The following is a 22,926-nucleotide window of genomic DNA, read 5'->3' on the forward strand; positions in this document are numbered from 1 at the left end:
TGTTGTTGCTATTTCTTGGGCCGCTCCCGCGGCATATGGAGGTTCCCAGGCTAGGGGTTGAATCGGAGCTGTAGCCACCGGCCTACGCCAGAGCCACAGCAACGCAGGATCCGAGCCACGTCTGCAACCTACACCACAGCTCACGGCAACGCTGGATCGTTAACCCATTGAGCAAGGGCAGGGACCGAACCCGCAACCTCATGGTTCCTAGTCAGATTCGTTAACCACTGCGCCACGACGGGAACTCCGATAGTGGGTATTTTAGTTTTGTTCCATAATTCAGTAAGGAGGAGTGAAATGGTATTTTACCATTAAATATGCTGTTTGCTGTAGTTTTTTTTTTTTAATAGATGCCCTTTTCTATAAGGAAATTCCCTTCTGTTCCTAGTTTGCTGATAACTTTTATCATGAATGAGTGATAAATTGTATCAAATGCTTTTTTACATGTATCGAGATGATATATAGATTTTCGTATGTGTTGATGTAGCGTATTCAACTGATTCTTCTTTCTTTTGTTAAACAGGCTTTGCATTGTAGGATAAATCCCACTTAGTCAAGATATATTATCTTTTTTATATATTGCTGGCTTTGAATTGCTAATATTTTGTTAAGGATTTTGCATCTCTGTTCATGAGTGATATCAGTCTATATAGTTCTTATTTTCTTGTAATAGCTTTGTCACAGTTTGGTATAAGATTATATTGACCTCATTAAATGAGTTAAAGAGTGTTCCCTCTTCTTCTGTTTATCTAAAAATGTTTTATACAATTTATTATTTCTTCTTTAAATATCTGTTAGAATTCATCAATGAAGCTATCTGGGCCTGGAAATTTTTTTTGCAGACAGGTTTTTGATTGCAATTTCAGTTTCTTCATTATGTATAGGGCTCTTTGTACTGTTTTCTTCTTGTGTCCATTTTAATAAGTTGTTTTTTTTTTTCAAGGGAGTTGCCCATTTCATATAAATTTTCTAATTTATTTGCATAAAGTTATTCATAATATCCTGTTTTTCTTAATGTCTGAAGGATCTATAGTGAAACTGCCTCTTATTTTTAATGTTTATAGATTGTGTTTTTATCTTTCTTAAGCTTGTTAAAGGATATATATATTCCATTTTCTTTAGCCGCTCATCTGTCAGTTTACGCTTAGGCTGCTTCCATATCTTGGCTGTTTTTAACAATGATGCAGTGAACATTGGTGTGTCTCTGCCTTTTCTCATTAGCAGTTTTTTGGTTTTGTTTTGTTTTTTGGTTTTGGTTAAATACCCAGAAGTGAAGTTGCTGGATAACATGACAGCTGTTTTTTAAAGGCCCTCCCTACAGTTTTCCACAGTAGCTGCATGAATTTACATTCCCAGCAACAGTGAACAAGGATTCCCTCTTCTCTGCGTCCTTGCCCGCACCTGTTATTTGTTCTCTTTGGAGTCGTGGCCATCCTGGCAGATGCAAGGTGGCATCTCGTTGTAGTTTTGCTTTGCTTTCCCTGGTGGTGAGTGGTGTTGATCATCTTCTCACGCGTCTGTTGACCGTCTTTGTGTCTTATGGGGAAGAGACGACCTACTCAGGTCCCTGCCCATTTGTTAATTGGGGTGGTTTTTTTGTTTTTTGATGTTGAGTTCTAGAGTAATTTGTATATTTTGGACATTAATGCCTTTTTGGGTATATCATTTGCAAATAACTTCTTCTGTTCAGTAGACTGCCTTTGCAGTGATATGGTGATATGCATTGACTTTTTTATCTTGATGAAATGACCCGTTTTAGTCTAGCCATACTTCTTGCATTAAGACTGTCTTATCTGAGATTTATGTATCCACTTGAACTTTCTTTGGTTAATGTTCACAGGGGATATATTTTTCCATCTGTTTATTTTTATCTTCCTGTGTTTCAAATGTTCTTATATTTCAAAGCCCTTGTTATAAACGGACATAATTAGGTTTTGGGGGGTTTTTTGGTTCAGTATGTTAGTTTTTTTGTTGTTTTACTCAAACCATTTGTATTTAATGTAATTATTTATTCGGGTTTAAGTCTCCACTTTGCATTTTGTTTTCTCTTTGAGCTCTTCATTTCTTTATTCGTCCTTTCTTGCTTTCTTCTGGATTGATCAAGTATGTTTTATTATTCCAGTTCTCACTCCTTAGCTTAAAAGCTTGTATAATTCTTTAAGTAGTTATAATTGTGCATCCTAGGCTTATTAAAGTTCGTCTTAGATAAGCACTCCGGCCCCTCCCCAGATTCCTAACAACTTTCGCTTCCCTTCCCCACCCGCTTCTGTCCTTTGCACCGCTGGCTTCATACGATTTACTGATGTAGTTGCCTCCTGAACAATGTGGAGGTGAAGGGCAGCACCCGTGTGCAGTCAGATCTGCACAACCTCACAGTCAGCCATCCGCGAATGGCTCCCAGATTCCTAACAACTTTCGCTTCCCTTCCCCACCCGCTTCTGTCCTTTGCACCGCTGACTTCATACAATTTACTGATGTAGTTGCCTCCTGAACAGTGTGGAGATGAAGGGCAGCACCCATGTGCAGTCAGCTCTGCACATCACCTCACAGTCAGCCATCCGCGAATGGCTCCGCATCCGTGGACCTAATCAACCATGGATCATGCGGTACTGTAGTACATGTTTACTGGAAAAAATTCACGTAGAAGTGGATACACACAGTGTAAACCCATGTTGTCCAAGGGTCGGCTGTACACGTATTATAAACCCTACAAGCCATTTTAAAAATGCCTAGTCATTGATGTGCTCGCGTATCTGTTCACATGTCTACCCTCTCTTATGCTCTTCCTTCCTTCCCCCAGTCCCCTTCTTCCATCTGGAATTCCTTTTCTTCATCTTGAAGAAATCGCTTTTTATTTCTTGTAGTTTAGGTCTATTAGGGACAAATTCTCTCAGCTTTGGTTTTTCTGAAAATATTATTTCAACTTTCTTTTTAAAAATTTTAATCGAATGATTTCTTAAATTCTGTAGTGCTTTACAATTTTCAGAAGTTTCACACAGATGATTTCATATGATCCCATAATAACCTCCTTTTCCCCTTACCCTGTATTGCCCCCCTTCCTTCTCCCTTCTGGTAATCACTAGTTCATTCTCTATATCTGTGAGTCTGCTTTTTTGTTTCATTCACTATTTTGTTGTATTTTTTAGATTCCACATATAAATGATAACATACAGTATTTATCTTCCTCTGTTTGACTTACTTCACTTAGCATGATGCCCTCCAAGTCAGTCCTTGTTGCTGCACATGGCAACTTTTCATCCTTTTTATGGCTGAGTAGTATTCCATTGTGAACACACACATGCGTGCGCACACACTCACACACACGCACACTAACATGTTCCCATCTCGGAATTTTCCCACTTGGTATATATACCCAAGGCCTCAGTGAGGAGGTGGCCCTGGAGCCGAGTGTTGAAAACTGAGTATTGATTTATGTCTGACCAGGAAGAATAAAGAACTCAACATGTATGAATGAATTGGTGTTCAGAAAACAGTGAAGCTAGGACATGCAAGTGGGTGACAGGAAATGACATCAGACATGACTGGAGAGTGGGGCAAAGTCCTCAGAGCCTTTGGGAATCAGAATAAAGAGTTTGGACTTTACTGTAAAGGGAACACGAAGCACAGGTTTTTAAGGTAAGGAAAGATGCTATCGGATGTGTATATTTCCATGTGTTTCACTATCCTCTCACTGCAACAATCACACTAAAACCTTGACTGGATTGATGTAGAAAACCCCTGATTTGATTTGTCAGGGCCCAGGTTCGGAACCTAAGTCCGTATCCCAGCTCACTGTGTCGCCTGGAGGAAGCATCATTTCTTCTTCTCAGCCTCAGCCCTTCATTCTTCGCAGGAGAGGACTGGAGGCTTCTAGGAGCCTTCCACCTCTGAGTCTATGGTTCTGTGTATGTGCTTTAACTAAATGCCTTGAGGAGAAAATTTTAATATTTTTTCTGCATTTGCCAGAAATAGTTAAAACTTCCAGTCCTAGCCAATCTAAATTAAATTCTCCTCCAAGGTTCTCTAACATTTAGGTCAGATGCCAAGAAACGAGTTTCCTGGGATAAAACTGCCCAAGTGGAAGGAGCAAGTCAACTGGGAAGGGAATGCAGCTGGGAGGAGGGGGTGATAGAACGAGTCTTTTTCTTGCAGTTGTGATTCCAAAGAATCCCTATCCTGCCTCCGATGTGAACACTGAGAAGCCCAGCATCCACAGCAGCACCAAAACTGTCTTGGAGCACCAACCAGGGCAGAGGGGGCGTAAACCAGGAAAGAAGCGGGGCCGGACACCCAAGCCCCTAATTCCCCCTCCCATCTCTACCCCATCCAAGTCAGCTGAACTTTTGAAATTCCCAAAGAAGAGGGGTCCCAAACCTGGCAGTAAGGTAGGTAAAATGTGGTTCCCTGCAAGGGCTAGAGGGTTATAAAGGGGTAACTCATCCACATCCACCCGCCTCCGACAGGCGCGTGCCTGGCCCTGTGCCCCACCCTGGGCTTGCTTTTAAGAGTCTCCCATATCGTCGTCCCTGCTTTAGCTGCTTACCTGGGAGCTGGTGGCACGAGGGAGAAGAGGGCATGCATGTACCAAACCTTGACTTTGAAAGTTGTACTTGGGGATTCCGGTCTGATATTTCCTGTAGATGAAAGGCCCTGCTCCCGATTGTCATCTTCCTACCAGAGTGGGCGACCCGCAGTGTGAACAGAAAGAGAAAACTGATCCTGCGAATGTATTTCTTTTTCTGTCCTTGTACCTTCTTTTTAAAAAAATAAAATAAAAAAGGTAATTACTGAATATTTACCAAGTATCAGGTTCTGTACCTGACACCACTACGTGTCACAGGATCTTCACAGAACCCTAGGAAGTGAGTCGTGTCGGTGCTGCTGGACAGTCAGGTGAATTGAGACTTAGACGTGTGAAGTGACTTCCCTGAGGTCACGTTGCTCATAACCGGCAGAGGCCGCACAGCTGGGCATCCTGGTGTTCCGGTCCGAAGGTCACTGCTGCCCTGCCACGTGTGCACTCTCCCGCATTTCCTGAGGAAGGCGCCGCTCTCCTCTAGTGCAGGGAGACTGCTGGGTCGTGCTTCGCTGGCACCGTTCCTGGAAGAACCACGCTTTGGTCATGACAGGCTCTTCATTCATATCTTCCCTGGGGAAGCCGCCGGTAGGAACGTCCTCAGTTGATTCTCTGGGGCTTCCTTTGCTCTCACCTTCTCCACTCGCTTCTAACTCTCAGGGCATTTCTCTGCCTCTCCCTCTCAGACTAGACGACCTGAGTCCGCGTGTGGAAATGCCACTCACTTCTCCCGAGGCGTTCCTTTCCCGTTTCACAAGTTCTTCCTTGGGTTTGGTTGGTTTTGTTTTGTATTGGCCCCATCTGACCTCTGTCCGAGAACATAAGCTTCTCTGGATCAAGAAGCTGATATTTTCTTTTCTTTTTTCCTGCCATGCCCTATAGCTCAGTCTCTTAGGTGATGTTCCGTATATGCAAGATGGATGGATGGATGGGTGGACAGATGGATAGATGGATGGATGGATGGACGGACAGATGGATGGACGGATGGATGGATGGATGGATAGATGGATAGGTGGACAGATGGGTGGATGGATGGATGGATAGATGATGGGTGGATGGATGGGTGGATGAATGGACGGATGGATGGGTGGACGGATGAATGGATGGATGGGTGGACGGATGGATGGATGGATGGATAGATGGATAGGTGGACAGATGGGTGGATGGATGGATGGATGGATGGATGAATGGACGGATGGATGGGTGGATGAATGGACGGATGGATGGGTGGACAGATGGATGGATAGATGGACGGATGGATGGATGGGTGGATGGATGGGTGGGTGGGTGGATGGGTGGGTGGATGGATGGATAGATGGACGGATGGATGGATGGGTGGATGGGTGGATGGGTGGATGGGTGGGTGGATGGATGGATAGATGGACGGATGGATGGATGGGTGGATGGATGGATGGATGGGTGGACGGATGGGTGGACGGATGGATGATGGGTGGATGGATGGGTGGATGGATGGATGGATGGATGGATGAATGGACGGATGGATGGGTGGACGGATGGATGGATGGATGGACGGATGGATGGATTGGTGGATGGACGGATGGATGGGTGGATGGATGGATGGATGATGGGTGGATGGATGGATGGATGGGTGGACGGATGGATGATGGGTGGATGGATGATGGGTGGATGGATGGGTGGATGGATGGATGGATGGATGGATGAATGGACGGATGGATGGGTGGACGGATGGATGGATGGATGGACGGATGGATGGATTGGTGGATGGACGGATGGATGGGTGGATGGATGGATGGATGGGTGGACGGATGGATGGGTGGATGGATGGATAGATGGATGGATGGATAGATGGATAAGTGGACAGATGGATAGATGGATGGATGGACGGGTGGATGGATGGATGGGTGGATGGATAGGTGGACGGATGGGTGGATGGATGGACGGATGGATGGGTGGATGGATGGATAGATGGATGGGTGGATGGACGGACGGACAGATGGACAGACGGATGGATGGACAGATGGGTGATTTTAGTAATGATTTCCAGCTGAGATTATCTCCTATTTCTTGGTTTTGAATTCTTGATGTCCCATCCTGATCCTTCTGTGTCACACTATGCTCCTGATCTATTACCACTAACCCTTAACCCAGGTCCTGATTCACTTTTGTCTCTCTTCTCATTCTCCTGTTGTGGAGGAGAGGCTGAAGGCTGCAAAGATTCCCAGGCCAGAGAAGTCATTTTTGATGTTGCAAGAACATCTTGACCGATTAAAGAGGGATAAAGCTCGTCTGTGGGCATCCAAAGATAGAACCAAAACCAATAAGCAGAAGCTGAAGCAGACAGGCTTTGTCTCAGCGTAAAAGCAACAGTTAAATCTGTTTGGAAATGGAAGTGGTGATGTCTCATCACTAGCAGTATTAAGCCAGGTCACCAGATGACGACTGGGAGTGATGTTTTCAGGGAGTAGGAAGTAGGTATGGATGGGTGGTTGGTCACTAGCAGTATTAAGCCAGGTCACCAGATGACGACTGGGAGTGATGTTTTCAGGGAGTAGGAAGTAGGTATGGATGGGTGGTTGGTCACTAGCAGTATTAAGCCAGGTCACCAGATGACGACTGGGAGTGATGTTTTCAGGGAGTAGGAAGTAGGTATGGATGGGTGGTTGGTCACTAGCAGTATTAAGCCAGGTCACCAGATGACGACTGGGAGTGATGTTTTCAGGGAGTAGGAAGTAGGTATGGATGGGTGGTTGGTCACCAGCAGTATTAAGCCAGGTCACCAGATGACGACTGGGAGTGATGTTTTCAGGGAGTAGGAAGTAGGTATGGATGGGTGGTTGGACTAAGTAGCCTTTAAGAGCCTTCAGAACCTAGGAGCTGGGAGTCTATGATTTGTCTCTGCTTGCTTTCTCAGGAAGTCCTAAACATAATAGCGCAAGTCCTCTTTCTTTCCAGTCCTCTTAAAAACAGTAGGTTTCGTCTAATGCTGTATTTTAAGGGGTTGGGATTTGACTCCCTCCTTTCCCTTCCTGTCCTTTTGTTTATCCCTCTAAGTGTGTGTGACTGTACTTAGCCCAAGACCCTTACATTCGTTTTTGAAGCCAAGTGGTCTTGTGACAAGAGCACAGGCTTTAAAGCCAAACGAACTTAGATGCATGTCTCACCTCCAGTTGTCCCCACCTGTGTGGCTCTGGGAATTCTTTGAGTAAGGATATGAGCCCCAGTAAAACCAATGAGATGGAGTTGAGGTAGTGTATAAACAGATATGCTACATGGAAATGCCCTGTCTCAAACAGTGATAATCTTTACGTCTTTCTGCTTTATCCTACAACATTTGGGCAGCTAACTCACCAGGTTTGTTCCTTCAGGGACCCCATGAAATCCTACCACCAACTCGGTGCAGCTGAGCTGGTATTTCCTTTCTTCCCTGACTCATTGCTTATGCGGATTTTTACTTGTGGCGATGTCAAAAAATAGGAGGAAATACCCGCATGTCCTGTGTGTGCTGCGAGTGTCCACGAGAGTGTGCATGACGCGTTCACAGGCAAGGCCATCTCAGGTGTATACGCTGCTGTCACGGGAGCTGTCCCTTTGGATACACTCCTAGAAGGGGTTGGGTTGCTACGGCTCCCAGAGTGGGCCCTCCGTACGGCCCTTCAGTGAAATGGGGCTTCCGGATTTCAGTAGTGGTTATGTTTTCCTCGCATCTAGAGAGGGTTTTAAAAAATTATTTCTTGGAAAAAGCCTTCCGAGAGCTTTCTCCCCTCTCCCCGAGAGACTGCCCTGAACAGCGTAGAGGAGCTACTAGATTTTTTAATCAGGTCATTTTTTATTACTCCCCCCATTTTTGCATTCTCTCCTGTACGCTTCGCTGAAAGGTGTTTATTGACACTTATGTGCCAAGTACCATGTAGGACTGGCCCTCAGAATCAGTCTCGGGGAGCACAAGGCCAACAGGGGACGCCAGTATGTAAACAGAATACAAAACCTCACGGCAAATGCTACGGTGCAAAGTGCAGCAATAGCACAGAAGAGACACTGACCAAAGGAAATCTAGAAAAGCTTCCTGGATGAACGTGTTTTATAAGGTTGAAAAAAAAGGAAAGAAGGGGTTTTCCAGGCAAAAGGGAGGGTTTATTTTTGTAAAGTCAGGGGCCAGGTTAAAATACAGGTTTTAGAGAAGTTCTATAGTTAGAGTTTACCAGAGTGTAAGTTTTAAGGTAGAAAAAAATATAAAAATAAAAGCTAAAGTCAGGTAATGAGCTGATGAGGCAGGCGGAAGAAAGTAGTTTGTCGAGTCAGGGGAAGGGACTTTCCGTTTTTCAAAGGGAGAAACAAAGTATATTGTCAGGGGAGACTGAAGCCACAGCATCTTTTGCTTTTTTCTATCCAAATGGGGAAGAGCCTGGACTTGAAATGACAGTATTGAATACAGAATAAGAGACGGCGAATTAAGCTCTGGCTCTACGGGACCCAGAATCTTACACATGGATTCAAAAATATATTTACTAAGCATCTGCTATGTTTGCAGCTTTAGGCAAGATGCTGTGTGGAAAAAATATGTATCATGTATCACTTACATATAGAATCTGAAAAAATGATGCAGGTGAGCTTCTTCATAAAACAGAAACAGACTCACAGACATCGAAAACAAATGTATGGTTGCCAAGGGGGAAGTGGAAGGGAGGGGACACGAGGAGTTTAACAGTTACCCACGGTGGACGTAAACTATCGAGCAAGCAAGGCCCGACTGTGTGGCACAGGGGACTGGGTTCCTAGCTTGTGATCATCTCATCCGTGGTGGAAACACTCTCACGAAGAACACGTATGTACATGGAAAAGAATCGCTTTGCTGTACACCTTCCGCTAACCTAGCATTGTTCATCAGCTGTACTTCAATTAAAAAATAATAATAAGGAAGGTCGTTTTGTGGCTCAGCGGGTCTTGAACCCCACTAGTATCTATGCGAACACGAGTTCAATCCCCAGCCTCTCTCCGTGGGTTAAGGATCGGGCATTGCTGTGAGCTACGGTGTAGGTCACAGATTTGGCTTGGGTCCTGTGTTGCTGTGGCTCCGGCAGCTGCAGTTCCTGATTGGACCCCTAGCCTAGGAACTTCCATATGCCACAGGTGCAGCCCTAAAAAGCAAAAAAGAAAAGAAAAGAAAAAAGCACAGTCCCATCCACAAATATATTTCAGTTTCATTGGTGAAGTAAGTGCTAGGATTAGAAGAGCAAGAAGACAAGTTACCTGTGATGGGTAGCAAACTTTTCCATCCATTTTGACAGAGGAAACCTCGGACTTTGCCGAACCCACCACCCACCTCACCAACAACCAGCACCCCCGAACCGGATACCAGCACTGTACCCCAAGATGCTGCCACCGTCCCCAGCGCAGCCATGCAGGCCCCCACAGGTAAGAGCAGATCACAGCATTAGCTGCACCAAGCCCCAGGCCTCCGTGTCTGTACTTCTTCTTATCCTGTGCCAATAATTAGCCCCCATCCATTTATAAACCTAAACATAATCTTTAAAAACCTTTTTCACCTTCGGAGTAACTCCAGAGAGCTTTAATTCTGTCACAGCAGTCAGAGAAATCTTGGGGAGGTGACCTGTGAACCCAGAGTTGGGAGGGCGGAGGGTGCGGGGGGGCGGATACCCGCATCCTCGGGAGCTCCCCGGCCCGGTTTCCAGTCTCCCCCGTCCTTTTCCGTTCGGGGTACTCCCTCGTGGTTGTCCCTCCCAGAACCCTTCCAGCATTACAGCAGTTCTCACGTGCACGCGACACTGCTCTGATGCTTTTCACATCTCCGATGGTGGCAGGTCTTGGTGCTGTGTTTGATTTGGGGGATCAGTCCATGTCCGCTCGATTCAAAGCACAGTCTGGTAGCTGAAGTGGACGGGTTATCCACCTGGGTTGTGCTTATCTGTTCCCGTTTCATTTCTGTAGTTGCCTGTGTATGAAGGTAATTCGGAAAGAGCTACCCCGGTAGATAGATATGCAGCCTCCCCGTGGGGCAACTGAAAAGGGCATGTTTTTTCTGTGTGAACCTCGCTTCCTCGGCAGTGCTTCTCTGTCATCTCGAGTGAAGTCTAAGCAATTGGGAGGCTCCCCGGAGGCGGTGAGGTGGTCTTTTCTTAGAAGGACTGAGACTGTCTCCGTCCAAATGCTAGAACATCAGTGCCTAACGAGGAGGCCAGCCAGAGTTGCCTCCCCAAAGAACCCTGGCAGGACAGCAGAGCCTGCCCGTGGCCCTCCTGCCCGGCTCTGGCAGAGCATCGTCACGGGATTTCTGCAGATGGGTCTCACACGTCTGGCCCCAGCCGGGTACCGGGCTTGCTTCGTCCAAACGCATCCTCAGGGCACAGAACAAAGCCGAGGAGGCGAAGGTGGGTGAGCCCCTTGGTGAGGGTCCCGAGTCCCTTTCCGGCCTCAGGCCGTGCTCCCCGGATGCCGTGACCGCTTGCTTTACTCCGCGTCATTCTGAATAGCACGTAGGTGCCCGGGTGCCTTTTCAACAAAACTCAGAAGACTTGCAGGTGGGAGAGCTTCATGGCTGTGCCCCACCGTATAGGTTTGAGGGACACAGAGCGTCTCTTCTGGCGGTCACTGGGCGGCAGTCCCTCTGCTGCTCTGAGTCGTAGCCCAGGAAGAGTGGCAGCTCGACTCTGGGTTCCTTTTCTTTGCTTCTGGGCCGGACCACAGCAGTTCTGACGGATCGCCGTTTCTCCACCTGACTGCACCGTCACTCTTTCTGCGGGCCCCTGATGTCACCTCCTTTTCGGAGCCTCAGTTTCTGCACTTAGGCAGTGATGGTTGGTCCAGGGTACCTTCCTAGACCAGTCCGTTGTTAACAGTGGGAGCCGTGTGCCACGCTACATCCTTCGTCACCAACCATTCCTTTTCTTAACTGCACGACACTTTTACAGAGTATTTATTCGTGTCAGTGATGTACATGCTAACAGTTTAAAGGAACGATAGGCTTGCAATAATTATTCAACCTTCGACTTTCTTTCTGCTGTGTACGTCTTTATGTCCAAGCATGTTGAACACGGTATCCCTTCCAAACCCTGAGAGAAATCTCTCCTGGAGCCTTCGGACTTCCTGGCATCCTTTTCACCTCTTTTGTGTTCTCAGCTTTCTCCTTTCCATGTCTTGATTTTCCCATGTAATTTTTCCTAGATCTGTATCTTTGTTTTGTGTGAAATCCGTTTATTTTCTTCGAAGCTTCTGCTTCATCCCAGTGTCCTGAAATTTTATGTAGGACGCGAGTATTTGTTAGCTACCATGAGGACACATAGTGTGCCCCTCCATTATTTAGTTTCTTGGAACTCTCTAAGTTCTGTGTCGGGGTCTGCTCGCCCCTCTTTTCTCTCTGTTCGCTCTTCCTGGCGCACGTGCTGCTCGGCTGCTGAGCCTCCTGCAGTCGCCCTCCGCGTCCTCACCCGCTTTCCTGCTTGTTCATAATCCTTTCCCCTTTTGCTCAACTGTCGTCAAGCTCTTTCTCCTCAACCGTGTCTTCTGCACCTCGTATTGAGTTTCTTGTGCCTGGCGTGCTTCTCTGAAAAGTGTCACTATTGATTGCTCTAGTGGCATATTTTCCAAAGAGCATTTGGTGGAAAAGCCAGGCCTGTGAAATTCTCTGCATGGAAAGACGTACGTGCCCTTAGAGAATTTGGCCACGGACCTTCAAGCAATGACTATACTCTGCTGCCCCCGTCGCGGGCATCGCATCTGCTGCGGAGAGCTCTGTTTTATTTTCTGGATTTATGTACTCGACTATTTTTTGTTAAGGTTTTCAGCAAAGTTGAACAGGAAGTACAGGGTATGCAGAGATTTCCCGTTACTCCCTGCCGTTTCCTTTATCAACAGTCTCCATCAAAGAAGTACCTTTGTTTCCGTTGATGAGCCTGCACTGAAACATCACCCATGGCTTACACTAGAGCTCTGTCTTAGTGTTGTGCTTGATTAGATTTTGACAAATAGATAAGGGCATGTATCCACCGTTATAGGGTCATGCAAAGTAATTTAACTGTCCTAAAAATCGTCCTTCTTTTCTACTCACTAATCCCTGGCAACTACTGACCTTTTTACTGTCTATAATTTTGCCTTTTCCAAAATGTCCTATAGTTGATATCATTCGGTATGTAGCCTTTTCAGATTGGCCTTTTCACTTAGTAATATACATTTAAATTTCCTCTGTATCTTTTTGTGGCTGGATAGCGTGCCTTTTTTTTTTTTTTAATACACCATCATCTAAATATACACCAATTTATTTATCATTCATCTGCTGAAGGACATTTTGGTTGTTCCCAAGTCTTGACAGTTATGAATTAAGCTGCTGTAAACGTTCATGTGCAGGTTTTAGGGTGGACACCAGGTTTCAGTTCCTTTGAGCAAATACCAAGGAATGAGACTGATGGATCTCAGGGTAAGAGTATGTTTTCTTTTGTAAGCAGTTGTCAAATTGTCTGAGTGGCTGTCGCATTTCACACTCCAACCAGCCATGAATCGGTGATGGTCCCTTGTCCCATCCTCTCGCCGGCATGCGGTGGTGTCAGTGCTGTAAACTGCAGCCCTTCTGACGGGTGTGTGGTGGTCTTTCCTTGTTTTAATGTGCGGCTCTCTAACGACATGAAGGGCGAAGCGTCCTTCGTACGCGTACGCGTATTTGCCATGGAGGTATCATCTTTGGTGAGGTGTCTGTTAACGTTGTTAGCACACTTTTTAAATCAGGTTGTTTGTTATTGTTGAGCTTTGGGAGTTCTTCGGATATTTGGATATTGGCATTTTATCAGATATGTCTTTTGCAAATATTTTCTCCCAGTCTGTGGCTTATCTGCTCATTCTCTTGACATTGTCTTTCACAGAGCAGAAGGTTTTCATTTTAATGAGTCCAGCTTATCGATTACCTCTTTCATGGATCCTGCCTTTGGTGACACATCTGAAGTCACTGGCATGCCCGATGACATCTTGGTTTTCTCCCACATTATCTTCTAGAAGTTTTATAGTTTTGAATTTCACGCTTAGGTCTGTGATCTATTTTGAGGTAGTATTTGTGAAAGATGCAAAGTCTGTCTAGATTTCTTTTTTGTCTCTGGCTACCCAGTTGTTTCGATACCATTTCTTGAAGTCTTTTCTCCATTGTATTCCCTTTGCTCCTTTGTCAAAGGTCAGTTGACTGTATTTGCAAGAGACTGTTTCTAGGCTCTCTATTCTGTTCCCGTTGATTTATGTATTCTTTGACTAAGACCACACTGTCTTGAATTTGGGTAGTGTCAGTCCTCCAACTTAGTTCTTCCCCTTCAGTGTTGTGTTGGCTGTTCACGTTTTTTTTCCTCTCCATATAAACTCTTGAATGAATTTGTTGGGAGCCACGGAATAACTTGCCAGGATTTTGAATGGGATTGCCTTGAATCTGTAGATCAAGTTGCGAAGAATGGACATCTTGACGATATTGAGTCTTCCTGTTCATGACCATAGGAATACTTCTCCATTTATTTAGTTCTTTTAATTTCATTCGTCAGAATTTTGTAGTTTTCCTCATATAAATCTTGTACATATTTTGTTATATTTATACCTAAGTATTTAATTTGGGTGGTGCTAGTGTACATGGTGTTGTGTTTTTAACTTCAAATCCCACCTACTCGTTGCTGTAACATAGGAAAGCCACTGACTTTTGTATATTAACCTTATACCCTGAAATCTTGCTGTAATTCCTTTTTAGTTCCAGGAATTTTTTGTCAGTTCTTTTGCATTCTCTTCATAGACAATCATGTCACTCAGAGACAAAAAGAGTTTTATTTCTTCCTTCTGAAACTATGTACCTTTTATTTCCTTTTCTTGTCTTATTGCATTAACTAGGACTTCTAATACAATGTCAAAAACTGGTGGGAAGAGGGAACATCCTTACTGTATTCCTGATCATAGTAGGAAAGCTTCTAGTTTCTCACCATTAAGTATGATGTTAGGTGTTCCCTGGCGGCTCTTTGGGTTAAGGATCTGGCATTGTCACTGCTGTGGCTCTGGTTACTGCCGTGGTGCAGGTTGGATCTGTGGCCCAGGAACTTCCACATGCCACAGTCACAGCCAAAAGAAAAAGAAAAAGTATGATTTAGCTGTAGGTTTTTGTTGATGTTCTTTATCAAGTTGAGGAAGTTTCCCTCTCTTCCCAGTTTGCTGAGAGTTTCCACCATGAATGGGTCTTGGATTTTGTCAGATGTTTTTTCTGCATCTGCTGATGCCATGTGATGTTTCTGTAGACTATTAATGTGATAGAGTACACTGATTTTTTTATTTTGAATCAGATTTACATAGCTGGAATAAGCCCTATTTAGTTGTAATATGTAATTCTTTTTATATACTGTTTTGTTTTGTTTTGTTGGTCTTTTTGTCTTTTTTAGCTCCACACCTGAGCCATATGGAGGTTCCCACACTAGGGATCTAATTGGAGCTGTAGACACCAGCCTATGCCACAGCCACAGCAATGCTAGATCTGAGTCGCATCTGTGACCTACACCACAGCTCGTAACAACGCCGGATCCTTGACCCGCTGAGCAAGCCCAGGAATCAAACCTGCCACCTCATGGTTCCTAGTTGGATTTGTTTCTGCTGCACCACAATGGAACTCCTCTTTTTATATACTTTTAAGTTCAATTTGCTAGTATTTTGTTGAGGATTTTTGCATCTGTGTTCATGAGAGATATTGGTCTGTAATTTTCTTTTCTTGTGAAGTAATTATCTGGTTTTGGTTTTAGTGTAATGTTGGCCTCATCAAATGAGTTAAGAAATATTCTCTCTGCTTCTCTCTTCTGAAAGAGATTATAGAGAATTAGTAACATGCTTTTTTTTGTTTGTTTGTTTTGTTTTGTTTTTTTCTCTTTTGGCTGCCCTGTGGCATATGAAGTTCCTAGGCCAGGGATCCAACCTGTGTCCTGGCACTGCGGAAATGCCACTGATTTCATTGCACTAGAGCAGGAACTCCGGGAACATGCATTTTTTAAATGTTTGATACAATTCACCAGTGAATCCATTTGAGCCAGGTGCTTTCTGTTTTGGAAAGTTATTAATTATTGATTTAATTTTTTTACTAGATATAGGCATATTCGGATTGTCTTTTTTTGTGTGTGCAAGTTTTGGTAGATTGTGTCTTCCACTGAATGGATCAATTTGATCTTTATTATCAAATCCGTGGCATAGAATTATTCATAATATTCCCCCTTTTTTGGGGGGGTGCTTTTTCAGGATAAACCCACAGCATATAGAAGTTCCCAGGCTCAAATTGGAGCTGTAACTGCTAGCCTACACCACAGCCACAGCAACGCCAGATCTGAGCCACATCTGTGATGTACACCACAGCTCACAGCAATGCTGGATCCTTAACCCCTGAGCGAGGCCAGGGATCAAACCCAAGTCCTCATGGATCCTAGTCAGCTTCATTACCACTGAGCCACTGACGGGAACTCCTATTCATAATATTCCTAATGACCATGGACCGGTAGTGCTCTCCCCTCTTTCATGCCTGACATTAGTCATTTGTGCCATCTTTCCTTTTTCTTATTATCATGTGTAGAGACATCAATTTTATTGATCTTTTCAGGGAATCAGCTTTGGTTTCATTTATTTTTCTCTATTGATATCCTATTTTCAGTTTCATTGATTTGTGCTGTAATTTTTATATTTCTTTTCTTCTGCTTACTTTGGATTTAATTTGCTCTTTTTCTAATTTCCTAAAGTGTAAGCTTAGATTATTGGCTTTAGATCTTTCTTCTTTTAAAATATACACATTCAGTGCTATAAATTTCCCTCTATTCACTGCTTTGGCTGTATCACACAAATTTTGATGAGATGTATTTTCATTTTCATTTAGTTCTAAATATTTTTAAATTTCTCTTGAGATTTCTTCTTTGACCCATGTGTTACTTAGAAATGTGTTGTTTAAGCCCAAAGTATTTAGAGATTTTTCACTTACCTTTCTGTTGCTGATTTCTGGTTTAATTTTGGTCTAAGAGCAGACATATTATATGATTTCTCTTTTACATTTGTTAAGATGTGTTTTATGGCCCAGAATGTGGTCTGTCTTAGTGAATGTTCCACGTGAGCTTGCAATGAATCTGTGTTCTGATGTTGGCAGGTGAAGTAGTCTATAAATATCAATTATATCCAATTGATTGTTGGTTCTGTTGAGTTCAACAATGTCTGCTGAATCTGCCCTTTTCTGATAAAGGGATGTTAAAGTTTCCAACTGTAATAGTGGATTCATCTATTTCTCCTTGCAATTCTATCAATTTTTGCTTCCTGTATTTTGATAACTCTGTTGTTAGGTGCATACACAGTAAGGATTGGTACATCTTCTTAGATATTTCACCTCTATTATCATGTAATGCCCCTTTATCTGTGGTAACTTTCCTTGCTCTAAAATCTGCCTTGTCTGAAATTAATATAGCCACTCCCATTTTCCTTTAATTAGTGTTAGCATAGCGTATCTTTCTCCATCCCTTTACTTTTAATTGATGTGAAGCCTCATATTTAAAGTGGGTTTGTTTACCTAGAGTTCAGGTCTTTTTTTGAAGGTCTCACCCACAGCATTTAGAAGTTCCTGGGCCAGGGATTGAATCCAAGCCCCAGCTGTGACCTATGCCACAGCTGCAGCAATGCTGGCTCCTTTAACCCACTGTATTGGGCCAGGGGTCAAACCCATACCCATACCTCCACAGCAACCTGAGCCACTGCACTTAGAGTCTTTTTTTTTTTTTTTGCTTTTTAGGGCCACACCCATGGCAAATGGAGGTTCCCAGACTCAGGGTCAAATTGGAGCTAAAGCTGCCAGCCTGCACCACAGCCACAGCAACACCAGATCCAAGCCACATCTGTGACCTACACCACAGCTCACGGCAACGCCGGATCCTTGACCCGCTGAGCTGGGCCAGGGATCAAACCCGCAACCTCATGGTTCCTAGTTGGATTCATTTCCACTGTGCCATGACGGGACCTCCTGCAGTTGGATTCTTAAGCCACTGTGCCACAGTGGGAACTCCTGGGTATTATGTTTTGATCCACTTTGAGAATCTTTTTAATTGGTATGTTTAGACCATTTACATCTAAAATGATTATTGACATAGTTGGATAAATATCTACCGTATTTGTTAGTTTTCTATTTTTTGCCCTTGTACTTATGTTCCTATTTTTGTCTTCCATTCTTTTTCTGCCTTTTGTGGTTTTAATTGAGAATTTTATATGATTCCACTCTTTCTCCTTTCTTAGCATATCACTTGTACTTCTTTTTTTACTTTTTTAACCCTACAATTTTCAATATACATTTATAACTAATACAAGTCTACTTTCAAATAACAGTACACCACTTCACAGACATTATGAGAAAATAATTCTTTCCATCCTTTGTGTAATTTGTTTCACTTACACATAATTATACATAAACATGTGCATATATACGTTAGCATACACAGTCAAATACATTGTTGCTGTTTCTATCTTGAACAAACTCTTATCTGTTAGGTCAAATAAGAATGAGAAAAATAAGTTCTCCTTTTGCCTTCAGCTATTCCTTCTCTGATGCTCTTCTTTTCTTCATGTAGATCCAGGTTTTGACCTATGCTAGTTTCCTTCTCTCTAAGAAATTTCTTTAACATTTCTTGCAGTGCGGGTCTGCAGGCAACAAATTCCCTCAATTTTTCTTTATCTGAGAAAGTCTTTATTTCTCCTTCACTTTAATTTTTCAGGGTATAACATTCTACGTCAGTGGATATTTTCCCTCAACATTTTAAATATTTCATTCCATTTTCTTCTTGCTCACATGGTTTCTAAGGATATAATTTTTATTGTTGCTCCTCTATAGGTAAGGTGGTTTTTTCCTCTGAAATCTTTCAAGATTTTTTCCTTTATCTTTGATTCTCTGCATTTTGGATAAAACATACCTAGTTTTTTTTTTTTTGGCATTTATACTGTTGGTATTCTCTGATCTTTCTGGATCTGTGCTTTGGTGTCTCACATTATTGGGGGGAATTCTCTGTCATTATTAGTTCAGATATTTCTTCTCTCCCTTTCTCTCTTCTCCTCTCGTATTCCCATTGTATGTATGTTACTCATTTTGTAGTTGCCCCAAGTTTTTGGATTATCTATTATGGATGGGTTTTTTTTTACAATCTTCTTTTTCCTTTGCTTTTTAGTTTTGGAAATTTCTATTGAGATATCTTCAAGTTCAACAGTTGTTTCCTTGGCTGTGTCCAGTCCTCTAATAAGCCAATCAAAGGCATTCTTCGTTTCTATTTCAATGCTTTTGATATCTATCTTACTTTTTGATTTTTTCTTAGAATTTCCATTTTTCTGTGTATATCGCCCATCTGTTTTGCATGCTATCTGCTTCATCTAGTAGAAACCTTAGCATATTAATCATAGTTGTTTTAAGAATGTATACATGTATGTGTAACTGGGTCACCTTGCTGTACAATAGAAAATTGGCAGAACACTGTAAACCAGCTATAATGGAAAAAATAAAAATTATTATTAAATTATTTTGAAAAATAAAAAAACAAAACAAAACAAAATCATAGTTGTTTTAAATTTCTGATCTAATAATTCCAACATCCCTGTCATGTCCAAGTCTAGTTCTAATGCTTGTTCTGTCTCTTCAAACTACATTTTTTGCCTTTAGTATACCTTGCAGTTTTTTCTTGATAGCTAGACATAATGTACTAGGTAAAAGGAATTGTTGTAAATAGGCCTTTAGTAATGTAATGGTAAGGTATTACATTACAGGAGGAGAAGTATTCTATAGTCCTATGATTAGCTCTCAGTCCTTCAGTGAGACGGTGCCCTTGGGCTGTGAACTTTACCTGTGCTTCTTAGTCCCTCTCACCCCCTTAGATGGGACAGGATGGCTGGAGGGGGCTGAAGTTGAGTATTTACCTTCCCCCAGGTAGGTTAGGCTCTGCCCAAATCCAAGCAGGTTAAGCTCTGGTAAAATAATTTGAGCTGAGGGCAGGCCATGTTAAGAAGGATGTATTTTTGGATGACTCCTTTTTCCCCCTCCCCGGCTGGAAGCATGAGGGGATTTTTCTCCAGTATTCACTGTGAGAACATGGTTGAGCTTCTGGAGGTAAAACTCACAAAAGTATGGGACACACACCCCTGCCATGAGTGGGTAGCACTAGAGTTTTTAACTCTCAGACTTGTTCTTATTGAGCTTCAAGCAATCCATCAATTATAGCGTAGACTTTCCTACCTCTGTGCTGGTTCCTATGGAGGTTTCTGCTAAGTAAATTATGATTCTATGTTTTCACTTGTCTGTCTCTTCAAACTTGGAGGGGCAGCAGTTTGCCCTGTGACTTCACTTCTCTGATTGATCTAAAAAGGATAGTTGATTTTTCAGTTTGCTTATTAGCTTTCTACTATTTGTCGGGATGAAGTGGCTACTTCCAAGTTCCATATGAAACCTTAGCATATTAATCATAGTTGTATTTTTTTTACAGCCTCTAATTCTGATTTCACGGATGCATTAGAAAAACCAAAACATGACCATGTTAAAAAATATCTTTATGACCTTAAGATTGAGAAGGATTTTTTTTAAAAAAAGATACTAAGCATAAACTATAAAAGAAAAATTATATAACCTTTATATTCCTGGAAAAGGTAGTATCAGTATATTCAACTATGTTAAAATTAAAGCAGAAGCTGCTCATCTCTCTTCCACATGGCATCAGTTGAGGTGGCTCACCTGGCACTGGAGGATCCAAGGTGATTCATTCATGTGGCTAACAACATTGGTGCTGGCTGTTGGTTCTTCTCTACATGAACCTTTCAAAAAGGGTAGCTTGGACTTTCTCATGCCAGGGTGGGTAACTGAGTTCTAAGAGCAAGTGTCCCAAGAAACAGGAAGCGGAGGCTACCATTTTCTTAAGGCTTCAGCTCAAAAGTTAACATGGCATCATTCTTACCATATTCTATTGATCAAGCACAGAGCTCAGATTCAAGAGAACAGGAGTAGACCTCATATCTTGATGGGAGGAGGGTCAAAGAATTATGGTCGATACTTTAAAACTGCTTGAGTCTACTCTCTAGACATAAATTATTTACATTTTTCCCACTCGTAAAATTTATCCTTCCCCTTCTGAGATTCCCTTTTAAAGGTCTCATCCTTTTACAACGTCTGAATCTGGATCCAGGCTCATCTAAATCACATCAAAATGCCAATAAGACCTTTCTGGTCAAGTTTCTCAGGCATAGCTACTTGAGTGTAGTTCTCAAACTGCAGGCCTGTGACCTAAAGAAACATGTTGTCTGCACCCCATATACCCAACATACAATGGTGAGACAAGCATAGGATAACATAGATACACTCATTCAAAGGGGGGTGGGACTGGAGGCATATATCAGTCACGGGTTTATAGGAATTCTGAAATCCAGCTGGGCATGGATTGCCAATTCCTTAATTAGAGAAAATACTACTTTTTGGAGTTGTTTCCATGGTCTCTTTGGTTTCATCCTCTGAATCATCCTTTTCCATTGGAAAGCTGAAATTGTCTTCTCGGTCTTCTTCCTGATCATAAAAAGTGGGGGGTGGGGGTGAGGTTGTCCAAAGAATTGTTGTCATTTTGTATCATCTCTGTCCTTTTCAGTCTGACCTAGCAATGCTTCTGTCAGAATGATTCTCTTAGAAACTTGAAAATGGAAGCCTAAAAAGTCTTGAGGGAGGTTATCAGTGAGGGCTTAAAAGAAAGTGAAGAAAATCTTATTGGAAGATGCAGGACAGAAGACACCTGCTAGGTAGTGATGGAAAGTTGATAACACCTGCAGTAACAAGGAACTAGGAAATGTACCTGATGGGCTCAGTGAAGTATAAGATTTCCAGACAAAGTAATGAAGTGCCCCCTGGCGTCTCACTGCCTCTGATAAAAATATAAGATGAGAGAGATGAGCTTTTAAAAAAAAAAAAAAAAAAAAAAAAAACCTAAAAAACAAAAAAGTCACAGTCTGGAAATGCTTCTCTTTTCCAGCCTCTCCAGAAGGAAAACAAATCTAAATTAAGAAAGTGTCAAATGGAGGATTGGACAATAAAAATCTTTCGTTAAGATGTCAGAGTGATTTAAGACTATGTTTCAGACCAAAAAGCCGTCTAAAAATCTTAAGCACAAGCCTCAGAGCCTCTCCTTTAAACAGTAAGATTTTGAAGCGTCTTAATGACACTGTCTCATAGAGCTGTACAGGAAGCCCAAAGTAGGAAAGGGCTTATCTTTAAGAGATTGTGATTGTGACTTTTGACTAATGAAGTAAATCTTACTAGTACTCATGGAAAACCCCCAAAGTTTCTAAGAGAATCATTCTGGGGAAGCATTTCCACCTCAGACTAAGAGGGACAGAGATGGTACAAAATGAAAAGAATCTTTTGAGGCACCAACCTGTCCCATCAGGAAGGTTGCCACAAGCACCTGTATCACTTCACCAACAAGGGGACAGACACCAGAAACAAGAGAGGCTACAACCCTGCAGCCTGCAGAAAGGAGACCACAAACACAGAAATCTAGACAAAATGAAATGGCAGAGAAATATAAGCCTGACAAAGGAACAAGACAAAACCCCAGAAGAACAGCTAAGTGAAGTGGAGATAAGCAACCTGCATGAAAAGGACTTTAGAGTGATGATAGTAAGGACAACTCAAGATCTCAGAAAGAAAAAGAAAAAAAAAAAACTGGCTCAGCAGGTAACAAACGCAACTAGTATTCATGAGGAGGTGGTTTGATTACTGGCCTCATTTAGTGGGTTAAGGATCCGGCATTGCCATGAGCTGTGGTGTAGGTCACAGACACGACTCGGATATTGTCTTGCTGTGGCTGTGGTATAGGCCAGCAGCTGTAGCTCCAGTTTGACGCCTAGCCTGGGAACCTCCATATGCTGCTGGTGCGGCCCTAAAAAGACCAAAAAACAAACAAACAAACAAAAAAGCGGAGGCAAAGATCGAGAAATTACAAGAAATGTTTAACAAAGAAATAGAAGATTTAAAGAACAAACAATCAGAGATAAAAAACACAATAACCAAAATGAAAAATTCACTAGAAGGAATCAATAGCAGAATACATGAGGCAGAAGAACAAACAAGTGAGATGGAAGACAGACTGGTGGGAATCACTGAATGGAAAATAAAACAGAATGAAAGGAGATGAGGACAGTCTAAGAGAACTCTGGGACAAAATTAAACACACCAGAAGGAGATAAGAGCAAGAAAGGGCTGGAGAAAATTTTTGAAGAGGTAATAGCCGAAAACTTCCCTAACATAGAAAAGGAATCACTTACTCAAGTCAGGAAGCACAATGAGTACCATGTAGAGTAAACCCAAGGAGGAACACCCCAAGACACAT

The 22,926-nt window shown here is 42.7% G+C and overlaps 1 protein-coding gene across 50 annotated transcripts in view; it reads left to right on the plus strand.

The window, feature by feature from the left end:
* SCMH1 (Scm polycomb group protein homolog 1) overlaps nt 1-22,926 on the plus strand; it is a 189,468-nt gene that overhangs the window by 133,646 nt on the left and 32,896 nt on the right. For all 50 annotated transcript variants that reach the window (XR_014808590.1, XM_084965530.1, XM_084965509.1 and 47 more), the window contains 2 exons: nt 4,153-4,385; nt 9,844-9,970. Coding sequence is in view for 49 of the 50 variants with exons in the window: in XM_084965530.1 (XP_084821656.1) it covers nt 4,153-4,385; nt 9,844-9,970 (360 nt within the window). In the remaining variant the exon portion in view is untranslated. The remainder of the gene's footprint in view (nt 1-4,152; nt 4,386-9,843; nt 9,971-22,926) is intronic.

This window comes from Sus scrofa, chromosome 6, assembly GCF_054392235.1.
Source record: "Sus scrofa isolate SSC_HxYL_T2T_F1_AM1 chromosome 6, Sscrofa_HxYL_maternal_Yorkshire_Landrace_v2.0, whole genome shotgun sequence".
NCBI classification, from domain to species: Eukaryota; Metazoa; Chordata; class Mammalia; order Artiodactyla; family Suidae; genus Sus; species Sus scrofa.